At 46.0% G+C, this 18,401-nt stretch overlaps 1 protein-coding gene across 2 annotated transcripts in view; it reads left to right on the forward strand.

Annotated features, from left to right (window-relative positions):
* The window catches only part of FRMPD4 (FERM and PDZ domain containing 4), a 646,734-nt gene that overhangs the window by 560,292 nt on the left and 68,041 nt on the right, over positions 1-18,401 (forward strand). For both annotated transcript variants that reach the window (XM_028523079.2, XM_036016728.1), the window contains exons 4-5: positions 1,844-2,004; positions 6,795-6,897. In XM_028523079.2, the coding sequence (XP_028378880.1) occupies positions 1,844-2,004; positions 6,795-6,897 (264 nt within the window). The remainder of the gene's footprint in view (positions 1-1,843; positions 2,005-6,794; positions 6,898-18,401) is intronic.

Below are 18,401 nucleotides of genomic sequence, written 5' to 3' on the forward strand. Positions count from 1 at the left end.
AGTGTGACCTTGGCCGAGTTATTCTTCCTCTCTCATCATTTGCAGAGAGGGGGGGGGGGAGGGCAAATCAACTGGCTCCATGGAAGGGGAGTTCTGAAAGTGAAGTAAGATAACAGATGAGGGTCGGCACGTGACACGACTTGTTAGTTCTCAGCAAACATTTCTCTTTTCCCTTGCGTTCCAGATCACAAGCTGCTGGATCCAAAAGACATTTCAGTTTCAAGGGGATTTTAAACTCTATTTTTCCTAGTCAGCGATATATGCCTAAAGGACCAATCCGGGAGGGTTTTCATTGATTTTTGTTAACTCATATTAATTACACAGAAGGACAATGGGAAGCCTTCTTGGTCTTGATTACGTTTGAACAATATGTTGTTCAGATGCCATACAAAGTAGCATCTTTCAAGGTATTTGTACATGATCTGCTTTTAGTTGTTGAAGATTAGAGAGAAAAAATATTGAATTAAGTCCACGTCATTGAAATGATGGTGGTTTGCTTTACTTGAAGATTTTTAGAATGCAAAGTAACAACTCTACCATGAAAAGAAGTCTGCCTTGGGTAATGTGCTTGAGTGAAGACTTCATTAAGAGTCACGGGAGCAGGTTCGTGACCTGACACTCTCACATACCAGCCATGAGCTCTGAGTGACTACGAGCCACTATTTTTGTCTCAGTTTCCCTGCTGGGAAATGCAGATAATACTATCCTCTCCACTCCCTCATTCTCATGGTGGTTTTGTGCATCAAATGAGATATTTGTGGAAGCATTTTGAAACTTTTTGAATGCCAGACACATTGCACATTTTGATTATTGACAGGACTTGAGAAGTTTAGGTGTTGACAAAAACATTCATTGAAATCATTTAAAAATCTCTCCAGTGTAGAAATGCTAGGAATTCCTTTCTCACCTTCTTTGGAAAGGAGGACTGTATCTGACACCAGGGTAACCTAGTGCCACCAAAATGAACCCCATCACTTCTGTTTCACCATTTCACTTCCGTTTCCATTCCGAACCACATTTGTCACTGAGGTTCTTTCTCAAGACGTCAGTTATAACTGGGTCATTTTCTACAAAAAAAAAAACCATACCTTTCTACTTTATCATTCCATTATGTATTGAGAATCCACTAATGTCAGCCACCGTTCTTGGCGCCTGGGATAACTCAATGAATAAAACCAAGCTCCTTGCCATCATGGAGCTTACAATCTCGTCTGGAGAGCAAAACAATGAAAAGGAGTATATTGCCCAGCATATTAGCAAGTGATTAGTCCTATGGGGAAAAAAGTAGAAGAGGGTAAGGGGAGCTGGGTGTTAGGAACAAGGTTGCAATTTTATTTATTTTATTTTTTTAAGATTGTATTTATTTACTTTTAGAGAGGGAAGGGTGGGAGAAAGAGAGAGAGAAACATCCATGTGTGGTTGCTGGGGGCCATGGCCTGCAACCCAGGTATGTGGCCTGACTGGGAATCGAACCTGCGACACTTTGGTTCGCAGATCACGCTCAATCCACTGAGCTATGCCAGCCAGGGCTCAGAACAGATCTCTTTAAAGAGGTCTCATCTGAGCAGAGATTTGGGAAAGGTGAGGGGGAGCTATACAGGTCTCTGCAGGACAAGCATTTCAGGTTGTGGGAACAGTCTGTGCAGAGGCCTAAAGCAAAGGCGGGCATAGAGTTTTCAAAGCCCAAGGAGGCTGCAAGAAACCTGACCATGGATCTCCCTACATCACTCACACTCTCTCCCAAACAGAATAGAAGGTTCTGAAATGGGGGGATATGAGATTACCGGGCCATTGCCTAACATCCACTGATGCCTCGCTTGTCTTGTGTGTGTTTTTCCCACAGTCACATGACTCAGGCAGTCCCGTTTGATGACCCTCGGTTCGAGAGCTGCCAAATCATCCCTCCGGCCCCTCGGAAGGTGGAGATGAGGAGGGACCCTGTGCTGGGATTCGGTTTCGTGGCAGGGAGTGAAAAGCCGGTGGTTGTTCGCTCAGTGACGCCAGGTAAGCACTCCAGCCCACGCCTCAGGCTCATGGGAACTTCTATCACTTGTCTGCTGGAAGGACCACTGTTCGTTTTCCTAAGTTTCATAATGTTTCATTAAAGGCTGTGAAGGCTAGCCAGCTGCCTAGAGGCCGACCACCAGAGGGACAGAAATGGTCCTGAAAACACGGTTTAGACGGAGAAAACCATTACATCGCTTTCTTTATGAAAACACTGATTCATAATTTGTAACCCTGGAAACGACCGACTTCCTAATGTGTCAATAGAAATAATAAGAGGCAGGTACTTTACTGTGTTTCAGTAAGCTCTTGATGCACTCCTCAGTGAAAAAAGGGGCAAGAAGTGGTATTTATTTAAATGACTGTAGGATTCAGTCATTGGTGGTGGTTTATTTGACAAAGATGCACTACCCTCCCTTCCCACTAGGGGCAGAAGATAGTTGCTTACCCCATTGCTGGTAAGCTAGACCGGGTGACTGACTGTGGCCAACAGCATCTGAAAGCAAAGATGACATAGGCGAAGGCTTGAAAGATGCTTGAGCTTCTTTCTTTGGCTTCTGCCCTGACCATAAGAATTTTGCTCAAGTGGATGCTACTACCTCTTCTGCCTAAGCCCGAAAACGAGCACTCGGGCAGGCAGCCTGCCACCTAGAACGAAGTACACCGTAACCTGCAGTGCAACACAGACGTGCCCAGCCTACTGTGGATTGGATCAGTGTAACTGTGGCCATCCTCAAGACCCCTAGGCATGAGAAGATATGATTATTGGACATCCAGCTAAGCTGTAGAGTGGTTTGTCGTACAGTAAACACCAGCTGATCCTGTGTGCATGGCAAATTTCTGAAATTCTACGGTCTGATCCGATCATTAACGTGCTTCCCTCAGTCATTCTCCTTGGAGTATACAGATGTTCCACCAGCAACTCAGTTGAATATAATGATACAGTTGCCTGGGGTGGGCTGCCTTTGCCCTTTTAGAGACAGTGCTCTCTTTAAGTGTTTCTTTGTTATGCTTATTTATGTATTTATGTTAATGGACTTCCACTGGTGGAAACCATCTTCTATGCTGCTTCTGGGATTTTGCCAGTAAGTGACGGAGTTCCGTACAGAGCACAGACACAGGTGTCAAAATGTCTGGGTGTGATGGATGAGAATCCTGCCTCTGCCCCTCATGAGCTACTTTGGCTCCCATGTTCACTCCCCAGCATTTCGGTTTGCTGCAAGTTCTCTAGCTCATCTGCATAATGAGGATTGTCATAGCATCTCCCTTACAGGGCTGGGGAGAGAACCTATGTTAGAGAAAGGCCAGTTTTTCCACTTTTTCCATAGTGATTACTACTCCTGTACTGTAGAATATTTGGCCAGCTGAGTCTGTCAGTGAAGGGAAATGAAATCCAACTAGTGAGCTAGCACAGATTTTTTTATAAGTTGAATTTAATTTTTCATAGTTTGTAATTTGACATGATCTAACCCAGGACAAGCACCACAGAACAGTGAACCGCTTTCAGCTCGTGCAGAGAATACAGTTTTTTTTTTTTTCACTCCAACCATGGCCTCATCCCTTCTTACTCTGCCTGCCCAGCTTTTCATTTTATTAGCTGTGGATCATACTTCAATTCTCTGTGTGGGGTTGTTGCGCTTAACCCAATTGAGAATTTTATCCTCAAAATAAAAAAGATCTGTTACTTTTTATGATGAAATCACACGCAGGGTTTCTAAAAAAATACAATGTGCTAGGTAGTATAGAGGAGAAAATGGAAAAAGAAATCACCTAAGCTCTTGCTGCCAAGAGTCGGACGTCATTAATGTGCATGCAGAGAACATATGTCCAGTACGCAGTTCTGTGCACACATACACATGTATTTTCTATTATATACATACGTGTGATATTATATGTGTGTAGATAGCCACACGTTTTCCTACCTGGGATTCCATGTGGCATGCCGTTTCATAATGGAGGGATATTCTAACATCTCCGGTTATAAGGTTCTGTCTGGCGTGCATCCTCCCAAGAGCTGACTGGAGATTTGAGGTCTCCTTTTTCAGTTTCTCGCATTGCCCGGCTGCTCCTTCAGCCCTTCCTCGTCCTCATCTCGCTTTAGCTTCAGACACTAACACCTGCTGTTAGATAATTTGGAGAAGAGTAGAAAAGGGTGAAAACAGAGGTCAAAGAGTCTTGTTTGCAGTCATTTTTACGAGTGTCAATGCTGCTCCAATCTACTGTGTCTATCATCAGAATGACTGTCCTGAAGTCCCAAGTGATTTCCGGAACGTGACCGTATTTTCGATTCCAGGCAGCCCAGCCTTCAGGCTAGTGGGCCGGCGACGATTCTTTGATGCGGGTCACTCCTTCATATTTTTTTGAGGGAACTATATGTTGCTGGCTCCTGGATTTTTTATTCAAGTCACTTAATTAAACAGAATATTTCATTTGAATCAAAAACAGAGGTCCAAGCCCTGGCTAGCGTAGCTCAGTGGATTGAGCGCGGGCTGCGAACCAAAGTGTCGCAGGTTCGATTCCCAGTCAGGATACATGCCTGGGTTGCAGACTATGACCCCCTAGCAACCGCACATTGATGTTTCTCTCTCTCTCTCTCCCTCCCTTCCCTCTCTAAAAATGAGTGAATAAAATCTTAAAAAAAAAAACAGAGGTCCGATGTAAAAGTATGTCCTATTCATCCGCAAGTGCTTTTCGCATCAGACTAGGTAGTCTGTCGTTCATACAATTATTCTGGACTGTGTTCTGTATCTGACTAGCATTTGATTTCTAACCATTTGCTTGACTGAACTGGAGGGACCCGTAGCACATTTTCCGACAGTTAGAAGAAGCCTCCCAAGTGATTTCCAGAATTGTCTGTGTACACAAACACGGACTTTCAGTTCCCACGTCTTGAAATGAATATTTTCCATCACTCGTGTGGGGACATGTTACAGTTCCCCGCCGCTTCTTCCCCAGAGAGAAGATCAAGTTTATGCTCCAGCTTGAGTGACACATAAGTCAAGCATCCGGGTGGGTGGAGAACAGCTGCACCGCTTTGAGTCCCGTGTTCTGGGCGTGAAGTTCACTTCAATCGCGAAGTAGCAGTGACAGCATTGGAAGCGTAATGCTTCTGCTGCTCCTGTTACCCAGGGACGGACCTCTGGGAAGAAAGCTAGCGTTTTAGCACCATATCATTCTGTGGAATGTAATTGCATTATACGTGTGAGAATATGCCCACTAAGTGGAGTATTTGTGTATAGGGTTTATTTCATATGGATGTGTGTTTCGTGCAGCTATGGTTTTAACTTGATGTGTCAAGAGACCTGGCGGCGGCCAACTTTTGAATTGTAGGAGCGAGTTCAAAAGAGATGTTGGCCACTCCGAACTTGGAAAAGAGCCCACAGACCTTAGCTGAGATCCAGGCCTGTCCTAGCAGCCAGCGCTTTAACTGCATTAGCCTTAATGATCTCATTATACCGAAGGGATTCCAGTATTCAGTGAGGTTACCAGGCCCAGCATTTTGGCCATTGCCTGGTGCATAAGAAGTGTTCAATGAATGCTAGTTCCCTACCTCCCCCTTTCAAAAGCTTCCCCTGGACTCAAGAGCTTGCAGACCCCTGCAGCCGAGCCTGGGTGGTCTCCTGTTGACCATGAACGATGCCAGCTAACATCAACATCAGGCAAGGCCGCTCTGTGACTGGGATGGATCAGGACTAACATAAGAGTCCCCCGTCATCACACGTGAGCACAGGCACAAGCATGCAAGCACAGTCCCCACCACAAAAAACGACCAAGCAGCCTCATCGTCCAGCTGATATGAGTGGCTGCTGCTCCTGTAACCAGTCCCAGGTTCAGGCCTGCCTCCTTCCTCCCAGCTTTCAGACAAGAATTCTTAGCCCTGACTGCCATAGCTCAGTGGATTGAGTGCAGGCTGCGAACCAGTGTCGCAGGTTCGATTCCTAGTCAGGGCACATGCCTGGGTTGCAGGCCATGACCCCCAGCAACTGCACATGGATGTTTCTCTCTCTCTCTCTCTCTCTCTCCCTCCCTCCCTCCCTTCCCTCTCTAAAAGTAAATAAATAAAATCTTTTAAAAAATTCTTAAGATGCTCAGATAGAATTATCCCCCAATATCCTTAGAGCAGAGTCCTTCCTACCACCCTCTCACTGGGCTGCCTTCCAACTGCCTGCAGCGTGTGGGCCCCCTAGTTGGAATGGGTAAATAAATGCAATGCTGTTCCACTCCAAGTGTGCCCAGGGGGGTGCAGCTTTGACTGCAGGGCATCAACACAACGGATTGGCTACCTGTTGGGGGGTACTGTCTTCTAGGGGCCTTGAAACTCAACGTTTGGTCAGTGGACCAGTAGCATGAGCAGTACCTGGGAGCTTGTGAGAAATGCATGATCTGGCCCCCGCATGCCTCCCAGTGTGCTAAATCAGTCTGCAGGCTTAACAAGGTCCCCAGGTGACTCTAGGCCCATTAAAGTGTCAGAAGTGCCGCTGGGCCATGGAGTCTCAACCTCGCCTGGAATGTTTTAGAGAAATGTTGATGCTGGAGTCCCACCTGCAAAGATTCTGATTTAATTGGCCAGAGTGCAGCCTGGCCTCGGGCTTATCCAGAGAGCCCCAGTTCTTCCCACTGCGCTGCCACGGTCGAGAAGGACAGGTGCAGAGGACACCTGGGTGGGGTTGGGTTTCCCTTTCTGCTGATAGCATCATTTGCTCACGGTGATTCTCGATCGGAAGAGGAGACTCTGGATGGCTTGATTAGCAATGATCTTCTCACCGCACTTCACTCTCATTTGTCTGCAGGCGGCCCCTCGGAAGGCAAGCTGATCCCGGGAGATCAGATAGTAATGATCAATGACGAGCCCGTGAGCGCAGCACCAAGGGAGCGGGTCATCGATCTGGTCAGGTGGGTACTCTGATCGCCATGCCCAGCCCAGCCCAAGAGCCTGCCGCGCAGCTGTGAGGCCTCCTCCAGCAAAGGGAGGGCTGCTTGGGGGGCCAGCTTAGGGCAGAAACACAGACCTACACATTCGCCTTGACAGTGCTGACCTCGAGCTTGAGACACATGCGCCACAGAAACAAGGCAACAGATCGCTCACTTCGTGTTAACGTTCCGAATGCATATACTGCATCGAACATGGGTTTTGAGTCCGATGCCTGTCACTATATCCAAAGGTTGTGTGTTTTTTTTTCCTTCCAAATGACTAACACGCTGCTATTTCATAATCAAGGAGATCAAAGTGCGATGCCTGCATTCAGGGTAAACGAAGGCTAATTTTATATACATAATCCCGTGGGGACCAAAACATAGAGTTCACCAATTTTTCATATTCGACCAAGCAATTCATTACTGAATTTTGAGGTCATCAACCTAGGCAAAACGGTAATTAGGTCAAAGCTAGGACAGTTTAAAAATGTGCTTGGTTGATTGGTTTCATTTTATTGGAGATGTAAATAATTTGTTATGTGATATTGTCAGTGGGCACTAGAAAATATATTTAATGCGATGTTCAAATGTTGGTCAAGAAGTTTCTTAAAAGCCTACTGGAGTTACACTTATTCAGTGCATTTAGGGCAAAGGGGGCCTTTTGACGTTTTCCAAACAAATCTGTGCCTGTTACATTAGGGATGTACTCATCAAAATGCTTTAAACTGAGAAAGGAATCTCCTACCATTTCTGCTGTCTTATAACCACAGGCCTATCTGTGCTTTGGGACAGGCATAAAGGGGAGTGTATCTGGGCTTTTCCAGAGCTGGTTTCTTTCCCAAGCCTCATTCAGCTTCTGTTTCACACAGAAGCATTGGGTGGTCCTGTATGCTTGCAAGAAGATGCATAGCAATAGAGGAAGCTGTCTTGTAGGGCGACCAACCATCCCAGGTTCAGCAAGGAAAGGGCCCCATCCTAGAAACCTCTGGGTCTCACAAAGTCAGTCACCCTACTGTAGCCCAGGCCTAACAAGGAAACCTTTACAGCTAGCTGCAGGGTCATCCCTGTCCTGATGGGGCATCCAAGTCTCTAAGTGTGTTCCTGCCCTGGAGTGGTCCCCAAGGCTCATGTCAGATGCGTCCTGCATCGGGAGCCAGACCTAGGAGTGCCTCCAACCTTCCTGCGGATAGGGGATATAGGAATCTGGAGTGACTTCATGCTTTCGAGCCCTGGCAGGGAGCCACGCCATTAGTGTTTGGAACGACTTTCCTCTTGAGCTATGGGTGGTCATCAGTGGGAATATACCTCATCCAGCAGGCCCTCAGCCTGGTGGGCTGGCATCACGGAGTGCCATGTTTGGGGCTGATGACAGGTCACATAGTCATTTTGTCTTCCCTCGGGCACGCGCCTCCTCGGTGATCCGTTCTATTGATTTCTGAGCCTGGGGGACGATAGAAGAAATAACATATCTGTGTTTGTGTGTGCTGCGACTGAATTGCATGCTGCAGGACAGAGATGGAGTGAAAGCTATCTACACTGTGATCATTTCCTAGGAATCCTGCCAGGAGCCTTTAGAAAGACTTTTGTCCAAAAACCAGTTTTTTCCTTCTGCTTTGCTGCTTTAGGGAAGCCAGTGACATCTCTGGCAACAGAAGTCTCCGTAGGACTTTCTGTGTACTGGAGCTCAATGAATATTTGTCGAGGAAATGAACCAATTAGGAGAGAGGCGGCAAGCGACAGCTTGCACGCGGTCCGTCCAGCCTGCCACCTGCTTTTGCACAGCCCGCGAGCTAAGAATGGTTTTCACCATTTTTGAACGGTTGGAAGCAATGAAAGAAGGCTATTTCGTGACACATGAAAATCCTATGAAATTCAGATTTCAGAGTCCATAAATAAAGTTTTGTGTGAAAAGAGCCACACCCAGTAATTTACTTACATCTTGTCTAAGAATGCTTCCTCTATGATAGCTGATGTGAGTAGCTATGGCAGAGACCTGTGGCCCGCGCAACGTGAACTAGTTATATCTAGCCCTTTTACAAGCAAATGTTCGCCAAGCCCTGCTTTAGGAGATATTACGGTAACCAATTGCATTTTCTTTCATTAAAGCCTAATTGAGTCTAAAACCCCATATAATATGCACAGACGAGTTCTCTCACACTAGGCTTATGTAGGGCAGGATTTCCACATAGTTGATAAAGAGACCTCGGTGTTCAAAATGGATTGAAAAGGAAAACATGCACAACATACATACAACTGTCTTCCCCTTCTCACGGCCTGGCCCCTGTGGGCTGGAGGTCTTGAGGGCAGAGGGCTAAGGGCTCCTTGAGTCACTCCCTGCACTTAGAGTCCGTGCCCCCGCCCCACCGCCCCACTGTCTTGGTGAACTATGGCTGCTCCTCTGAGTAGCACTAGCTGTCAACTCCCTTTTGTGTCAGCGGTACCTCCATGCTAGCTGTCCTATAAGCTCATGTGTGAGTTCTTTGGTGGCAGGAGAGGAGGGCCCCCTGAGGAGCCACCCCACTGAACAGTGACGTCCTTGGGGGATCTGGCTCAGGCTTAGCCCTCTTGCTGCTGGTGTTCTTGACCACACCTCTTGGGTAAGGCGCCAGTAAGACCAGCTACTCTTCAAGATGTCCATAGGACCTCATTACAGAGGGGAGGAACTAAGCTGTCACCAGATCACAGCACTTCTGACAATGCCACAGTCTCTCTCTCCCACCCTTTTTGGCCTTGTATAGACTGGGGGAGGAGAGGGAACGAGGAGGAGGTGGTGGCTGGCAGCAGCTGATCACATTGTGCCTCCTTCTAGAAAGTTCTCAGGGATCCCAGTTGTTTGCAGCCCACTTTAGAATGGGGTCTCAGCATCCCTTTGCCAGTGTCTCTCTGACAGGTGACAAAGACACAATTTAAATCTGGAATGGAGCTTGTTGTAGAATCAGGTGACCTGGATTCTAAGTTCCATGAGAAAAGAGACCTTGTGCGTGTTGTCACCTGTCGTGTCCCCATGACCTATGACCCCAATGCCCGGCTCATAGGAGGTACTCAATGACAACGTGTTGAGTGAGCGAGTGGGCTCAGAAGAGCCGTCTTCCACAACTATAGATTTAGGTGGTTTCCCCCAGCCCTCCTTTAGCTCTCAATTCTGCGAGTTTGAACGTCACCTCATGAATCCATGCCTCAGAGTACGTGCCTTAGGCACCTACTGCACACAGGACACACAGCTAGGCACCCAATACACAGAGATGGGGGCGACAAAGCCCAGCTTTCAGGGACTTCCAGTCTATGTTACTATGAATAGTGATGTCTATTCATGTGGGACCTCCTTAAGACCGGCAGGTCCTCATACCGGACACTTGGGGGAACTGTCAGATTTAAAGGAGTTTTAGCAGTGACAGAAACACACAGACCCTGGGTGCTGTTGGGGTGGTGAATGTGTAATTCCAAAACATGCTCCCTTTTAATCTCAGGGTAGCCAATGTATCTTTATAAAAACAACAAGGCACTTTATTTGAAGCAAATAAATCTAAAAACAGGGTACACTTCACAGAGATGAAATGCGGCTGGTTGTGGAGTTCTTCTTGTCACCGACCCCTTCAAACTCGTTAAACCTGGATTTTGGAAAGAATGTATTTCTCACTAATGGCAACGTTCACGCAGTAGAAAAAGTCCGTGTGCCTTCCCATTAGTCAGCCATATGTGTGCTAACCTGGAAACGTTGCTGTTAGAAACTAATCTCTTTTTTATTGGGCTTCTCAGCCGATATGTTTTTCATGTCTATATCTTACACAAGATAAATTCTCTTTCTGTTTAATAAAATATCCCATTTTCTCAGCGACTAAGGACATTTGAAAAAAAAAAAAAGCTCATCATTTGACTAACACTGTAAAATTCTCTCTGTAAAAGTTGGCATTTCCATTTACTTGCCTAAGTGGGTTAATCTTGTTTTGTTCTTTTTTTTTTCCTCCCCTTTCCTTTGCTCGTGGATCATTTTTTTTTGTTTCCAGATACATTTGTGTTTCTTTGTGGATTCGTTTTCTTATGTGGGTGCTCTCGTATAGAAATTTTTTCTTGAGAAAATGAAAGAGTTTCTTGAAGACCAATTTACTGCTATAGTAACCACATTCGGGTTTCTGCATGTGTCCTCAAAAAGTTCTATAATTGCCACACTGAAATTAGACAAGTTCTGTTCATCTCCTAATTTTGTAAGTTAACTGTCACTCATACTTTACAATGGTTGAGGAGCAGAATCTTTGAAGAGTTTAGGCCTTTTCAAATTTCTGTAGACTTCTTCTTTAGAAGTATCCAAGGGTAATTTCCCTTGGCTTTGCACAATGAGACAAATTCACTGAAGACAGTCTCCAAAATTTTATTTTTCAAAACTAGGGGGTATAATTGCTGGTAGCCATTTTTTCCTTTTTTTTTAATTTAATTTGTATTGTATTTTTTTCATTACCATTTATCCCCCTTATACCGACCTCCGCCTGCATTCACCACACTGTTGTCCATGCCCATGAGTCCCTTTTCCTTTTTTATCAGTCCTTCCACCCCTCAACTTCCCCCAACAAATTGTCATGCAGCTCACCGTCTAGCTCATAGCCATTTTGAATCATGCCCCATTCCCCAAGGCTAGCCAAGCCAATTAAATTTATTTGACTTCAGCAATTATTGAGCAGTAACTAGGTAAGAAATGTTATGTAAGGCGCTGGGGGACGTATAAATACCTAAAACGTGGATCCTGCACTCAAGGAGGAGACTTCTAATTAATTGCACTATATTTATGACTGTGCAAGGCTCAGGGGGATATTGTTCGGCAGCCATGTTCGCTGGGGATGGAGCGGATGTGAAGGGGTGCACAGGTGGTGGTGGAGGGCAGCCGCTGAACCTGAGTGGAAGGGCAGGTTTATGCAGGGAGAGAGGCTTGGGGAATAGATCCTCCCATTTCCCCGGAAACCCCAGGTTCTCCTAATGGATGCTCACTTTCCAACCTGCAGATATACAGATATCTTATCCATCGCCCAGATGTCTGTCCCCAGCCACAACCTCAACATTTCCTTTTGCTTTTCCTCAGTGGCCTGTTCAAGGTGGCAACAGAAATCTCCGGGCTCACATTAGACAGGAGGCATTTGTCTTTAGGGGTTAGAGAGCCAGTTGAGAATCCGATAAATACCATGGGCTTGTTCCTCCACCCAGAAAAATGCACACGAAGGCACGGTTTTGCATAGAATATCAGAATGCTTCACGAACCCCTCACTCACCATGCCAATCTCAGTTTTAGAGCCCTGGCAGCTGACTCTGAAAACGCTGGCACCCTTCCTCTCCCTTTGTCCTCATCGGAAGGGAGCGCTGAAGAGCCAACCATGTGAGTGATTCTGCCCATCACGGCAGTGGACGCTGAGGCCAGCCCGCCCATCAGTAAGAAAGCACAAGGCTCGAACTGGAAACCAGTACTCCTTCCTCTGCACTAGGGCAGCGAATTGCCACCCCAGCTGTCTTCTCTCATTACCGAACTCGATTATTCCTCCTGATCTAATTAATGAGCAGTGCTATAGCTATGGCCACATTTATAGGAGGCTGCCCACATCCGCCAGCTCTTCTCTACCTATTCACCGGGATTGGAGAGCATCTCTGGGGAGCAGTAGGGTTCTTCTCATAAGAAAGTAACCATAACAAGAATAGGTGATGAATGGCTGATCATTCCTTTAATTCACAAAGGACAAAGCCACTAATGGTTAGTAACATTCCTTTTACCTAAGTAACTACTACATATAATCCCATGCCAAGCAATATGCAAATTCTACTTTAAACCCAGAAAGATTATTCCAACCATTCTCACAAGAACTCCTACAAAGGAAATGAGCCAACTCACGGGCACAGTCAAGGTCAAAGCTTTGTGTATAACTTTTAAGGGTCACTTTTTTGATAACTCAGAAACAAAACGACTATTATTGATGATATCCCAACTGATACTGATGATGAGAATTAACATGTATTAACTCTTTTTTTAAAGATTTTATTTATTTTATTTTTAGAGAGGGAAGGGAGGGAGAGAGAGAGAGAGAGGAACATCAATGTGCGGTTGCTGGGGGCCGTGGCCTGCAACCCAGGCATGTACACTGACTGGGAATCGAACCTGCGACACTTTGGTTCGCAGGCTGCACTCAATCCACTGAGATATGCCAGCCAGGCCTATTAACTCTTTATTATACACTAACCTTCTGCTAAACACTTCCATTCCTTAGTATTAGGACAAGTTAACACTTACATGGTGCTTACTCTGGCCTGTCCTGAATTCTTTCTGTATGTTAACTCTTTCAATCCTCACAGTGGTGAGTGGGTATGATGGTGCCCTCTAATTTATAGATGGGGAAACTGAGCTACAGAAATAGAAAAGGACATGCCTGAGATCGCACAGCGAGGACGTGGTGGAGTGAAACCCAGTCAGGCTCCTGAGTGAACGCTCCCAACCTGCTTATTACCTGTATTCCTCACACCAGTCCCGGGAGCAAGTACTCTTCATTGTACACAAATTGTGGAGCGGACACTGAGGTTGAGAGAGGTTGAAACATGTGTTCAACCCGAGCGCTTCCATGCAGTGTGTGGTGGAACGAAGCCGGTCCAAATTACCCAAACCTGCTGGGCCAAAGGGGACAAGAAGCCTCGCTACTTGGCATATCAAGACCTTACTCGGTGGGCCAAGCAAACAACAGAACCTGGGTTTCAGCACCCACACCCCCATAATTCCCTGTTTTGATTATACACCAACAGTCCGTCTCCTCTCCCAGGTTCACCAAGCACTTGCCTTGGTTTTAGTAGGAAGTGCCCAGGACTACCTGCCTGTTGCAGTTGGGGGGAGATTGGCAAGTTTAACAGGAGCAACATAAACCACGTAGAGGGGCCATCTAAAAATTAGATCACTGTGTGCCTTTTTATCAGCCCCTCCTTATCAGAATTATAATGGAAGGACAGCTCAGATCGTGTTCCAGGGCTACTGTGTCTGTGGAAGAATTAGGAAGGTCACCTTTCTGTCTACTTGCAGGCAGGCTTAGATGCATGATGGGACTGCTTAGTAAAATAACAAAGCAAAGAACATCTACTGAGCATTCGGCACATGAAATATGCATGATGATATATGATATAATAAGGCCTTAGGATGGTAGGACCAGCAGGCAATTTCAGTGCAAACACAAAAGAACAGCCCCTTGGTGTGCCGACGCTACACATTGTTGTGTCACCCGATGCACACTTGCGCTGTGCACACTTCCTGACAATTGCACATGACAGAGCTGAGGGAGAAAGGGGGCAGCCATTCCACAAAATAGAATGTGTGGGAAATCATTCTAATCCGGGAAAAAACTAGAAAAAAGGGACTTGAGTCCATTGTTCATAAAGGCTACAATGACATACAGGGTCCAGCGCAAATAACGCCCTTTTTTATTACAAAATAATTTTTTAGAGATTTATTTATTTAGTTTTAGAGAGGGAAGAGAGGGAGAAAGAGAGAGAGAGAAACATCAATGTGTGGTTGCTGGGGGTCATGGCCTGCAACCCTGGCATGTGCCCTGGCTGGGAATCGAACCTGTGACACTTTGGTTTGCAGCCCACGCTCAATCCACTGAGCTACACCAGCCAGAGCTTAGTATTACAAATTCTTTTATTACAAAATCGTAAGTATGTAATTCTGTGATGTAATGATATCACACTCAAGCACACCATATGACATTTGAGGTGAAATGTTCAAATTATGACACCCATATTATCTCCCTACAAACCACACTCAAGCAGGCAGGCGTTCCTTCCGCGGGACCCTGCATATTGATGAAAATGAATAAGAAAGATGGCTTCCCCCAGATGATTCAGTGTCCCTTAGATGTTGTTACTGACCGTCTCCCACTCGTCACATCTCTCCGTTCCTGGAGATGCCTGTGTGCAACTCATGTACGGGAAACGGATGTTGAAAATTGAAGAACCATAAGAACATTTTTAAACTAGGGCAAGTTTTCAGTGATCTCATATGATTGACATTACTGCATGTCTTAACATCTTACTTGTATTAAGAAAAAAAATGGAAGATGATAATTATTGCCCTTGTTGCATATTCTATTAATTTTTTAGAACTACATATTTATAAGTTATTCCATGCCCCTTCTATAAGTAGCTGACAAGACCCCCCCAACCACCCAAATCTTTTTCAGCCCATGCTCAGAACATGCCCAGGTCTAAAGTATAAGCCTTATTTCCTCGGGATCTCAGTAGAAAGGAGTCAGGAGCTCAAACTTTTATACAGGACACAGTGGGTAGGTGTGGTGGGCAAGAATCTCAGGTGACACAGTCATGTGCATGAACTGTGTCATTATTTATCTGTTAAATACAATAGTCCCTATCTCATTTCAAATGCCCATCCTAGTGTGGGGTCGCTTCATCCCACTTTCTGCAGTGCTGAGTCTAGATTTAGGGCTGTTGGTTCAGTGGAAGGAAGTATTGGCACTGGTGAGGTGTACCTACTCACTGGCCCTATCTTGCATTTCTCTGGAATTCACCGAGAGGTCTTTGTGCCATTCCTCCTTCACCACTGTCAGCCTCTGGCATCTTGGGAGCCCTTGCCCTTTGTGAGCCATACTGGGATGTGAGATCATTTCTAGGGCTGATTCCCCCCGGGAACTTGTCACCTTCACTGGATGTTGAGTCAGAAAGAAGGCCCGGTTTGCTGTGCTCTTGAATTCCACAAAGATGTTCAGCCGTCCCCGGTTGGCTCTTTGTGGAGGATCCGCTTTTTGCAAAGAGAGCGGGGAGGCGTGCCTGCTCTTTCCCAGGCTCGCACTAGTCGGTGCTCTTTGCTTGCCCTGGGATTTATCGCACCTCTCCATCCTCTTGACAAGTCCCTGTTCTGGAGAGGAGGCAGCTTTGCCCTGATATATTGACTATCCTTCCTAGCCTATACTCTTTATCCTTTGTTCCTGGAACCTAGCTGTTACTCTCCTTTATAACAACCCTGTCCTGCGGCGATGAATGTTGTGCGGTCTGGCTGAACAAATGGGGGGAAAAATAGACCTGCTCAATCAGAGCAAGGAAATTGAGGTACGGGGGGTTGGGGGGGACATCAGTGAATATTTCGAAATAGGATGCTGCTACTCCAGGAAAAGGCATGGCATAGAAATGAGGAACGAAGGCAGAATTCACATCCAACCTCTGCAGTGGTCAGCTGTGTGTCACCTTAGGCAAGGACTTCATTTATATAATCTCAGTTTCGTGACCTCTACAGGGAAGACCTACCGCATACAGTTGTTTCAAGAATGAGATAAACCACAGTGAGTAAAGCTCATAGCAGAGGAAGAGCCCAGGATAAGCTGTTAATAAATGTGAGTTAATGTCGTCTTTATCGAGGTCATCTTCACATCATCACCACCATAGAACCATGCCAAGCAAGTTGCCTCAATCTCAGGGTCTTGATCTCCTCGTGTATAACTGTAACTAGGAATTTGCACTTCTAAGCCATTGTCTAAGGCTCAAATGAGATCATGTGTGTGAGAGCACATGACTGTTAATCAGTTACATTGTTTCGTCAATGATTCCTCTTAAAGTTGCAGAGTAAGGGTCTGGAACACAAACCTTGATACTCCATCAAAACCAGAGAGAAAGGCTCTGGCTGGTGTGGCTCAGTGGATTGAGTGCTGGCCTGCGAACCAAAGGGTCACTGGTTCGATTCCCAGCCAGGGCACATGCCTGGGTTGCAGGCCAGGTCCCCAGTGGGGGGCATGTGAGAGACAACCACACGTTGATGTTTCTCTCCCTCTCTTTCTACCTCCCTTTTCCTCTCGCTAAAAATAAGCAAATAAAATCTTTAAAAATAAAGAAATAAAATTTCATTAAAAAATAACCCAGAGAGGAAGCTGGGTAGAAACCTAGTATTTTAAGATCAAGATAACTTGGGAAATGATTAAAAAGCCAGGATTTGTAAAGGACTCTCTCTGGGGGTGCTAGGACCCAGCAGTGCTGCTCAGTGAACTTGACGTGGGGCCCCACACAGGCGTGCAGCAGCACGATAAAGTGGTGGCTGGAACAAAAGTGATTTCAGTGTTGTCACATGGGTGAAGGGGGCGTGGCCCTGCTGGCATTGAGTTTGGGCGAGGAATGACCCGAATCGAGGGTCAGAAACCTTTTTGTACAAAGGACCAGATAGTGGATATTCTAGGTTTTGCAGGCCCTGTGTGTGCCCTCTGGCACAACTCAGTGCTGCCGTTGTAAGCATATAAATGGCCATAGAAAATATGTCAGTAAGCGGGCTTGGCTGTGTTCCAATCAAATGTTATTTACGGAGAGAGGGGACGGACTTGATCTAGCCTGCAGGTTATCATCGGCCACCTGTGACGTAACAGATGAAACTTAGAGACCTGAACACAATAGGACATAGAGGCAGAGCAACAACGCAGAGGGCACTGAGTTCGTTTTTGCTAGCCATAATAGTAAAGATAAAGCAAATATTATGAACTCTGAGCACCTGAAATCCTTTCGTAAAAGTGGAGAGTTAAAAAAGGCAATGCAATAAACAGCACAAATGTTTGTGGCTGCCTTCCCTGACTCGCCCCCCATATACCTCCAACGTGAGTAAGTCCCGTATCTTGACCCACTGAAATGTATATATGTCTGTATTGTAATTTATACCATATAACGTTACCATTATTTGTGAATTCGTCTGTCTTTGTCACAAGTCTGCATATGACAGGGACCAGGATTAGGATCATACCAGCTCCAGTAATGAACTCAAAGCTATACAAAGGTTCGGTCACAATAGGAGTTTGTCAATCATGTCAAGGTCATGATAGCTGCTCCTGTTTGGTGACCAGCTCTCTGATCCAGGGACCCCCCGCCCCAGACCCTCCCTGTTTTGTAGCTCTGCCAATTTAAACGCGTAGCTTCCTGTTTGTCCCTGTCCAACTGCAGAAGGGGAAGAGGATGGAAAGGCACGAAGAAGGTTTCTAGGCCAGGCCCAAAGGCGTAGACGGCACTTTCACTCCCCTTCCTTTAGCAGGAAGCAGGCCGCATAAATGCATGCACTTATACAGGAAGCTGAATGTAGTCCAGCTGGGTGCCTGGACAGTGGAGGGAGCAGGTGTGCAGAGCACGCAGCCCGTCTCCTCACAGATCCTATTTTATTCATCTCGCCAGCCTTCCTGCCCGATGCCGTGCTGAGCATGAAATTGTAAGGAAATCAGTGCTTGCAGAAAGAACGCTAAAAGTGAATGTAATGTTACCTTCCCTTAAAAAGATGACATACAACATATTTTCTTCTTTCAATCAAATCTAAACGAGTTGATAACCTTTGCAGGCAATTGTGCCAGAAGCAGGTCCATTGCCTGTCTCCTGTATTTGCATATGGGTTGATTTTAACCTTGACACATCCGACTTTCCAAGCACCTCCATCACTCCATCAGCATCATTCACTGTATTATCTCTCTGCTTCACTTCTACTGACTTCACAGTTCCCA

Source organism: Phyllostomus discolor, chromosome X (assembly GCF_004126475.2).
Source record: "Phyllostomus discolor isolate MPI-MPIP mPhyDis1 chromosome X, mPhyDis1.pri.v3, whole genome shotgun sequence".
In the NCBI taxonomy this organism is placed as follows: Eukaryota; Metazoa; Chordata; class Mammalia; order Chiroptera; family Phyllostomidae; genus Phyllostomus; species Phyllostomus discolor.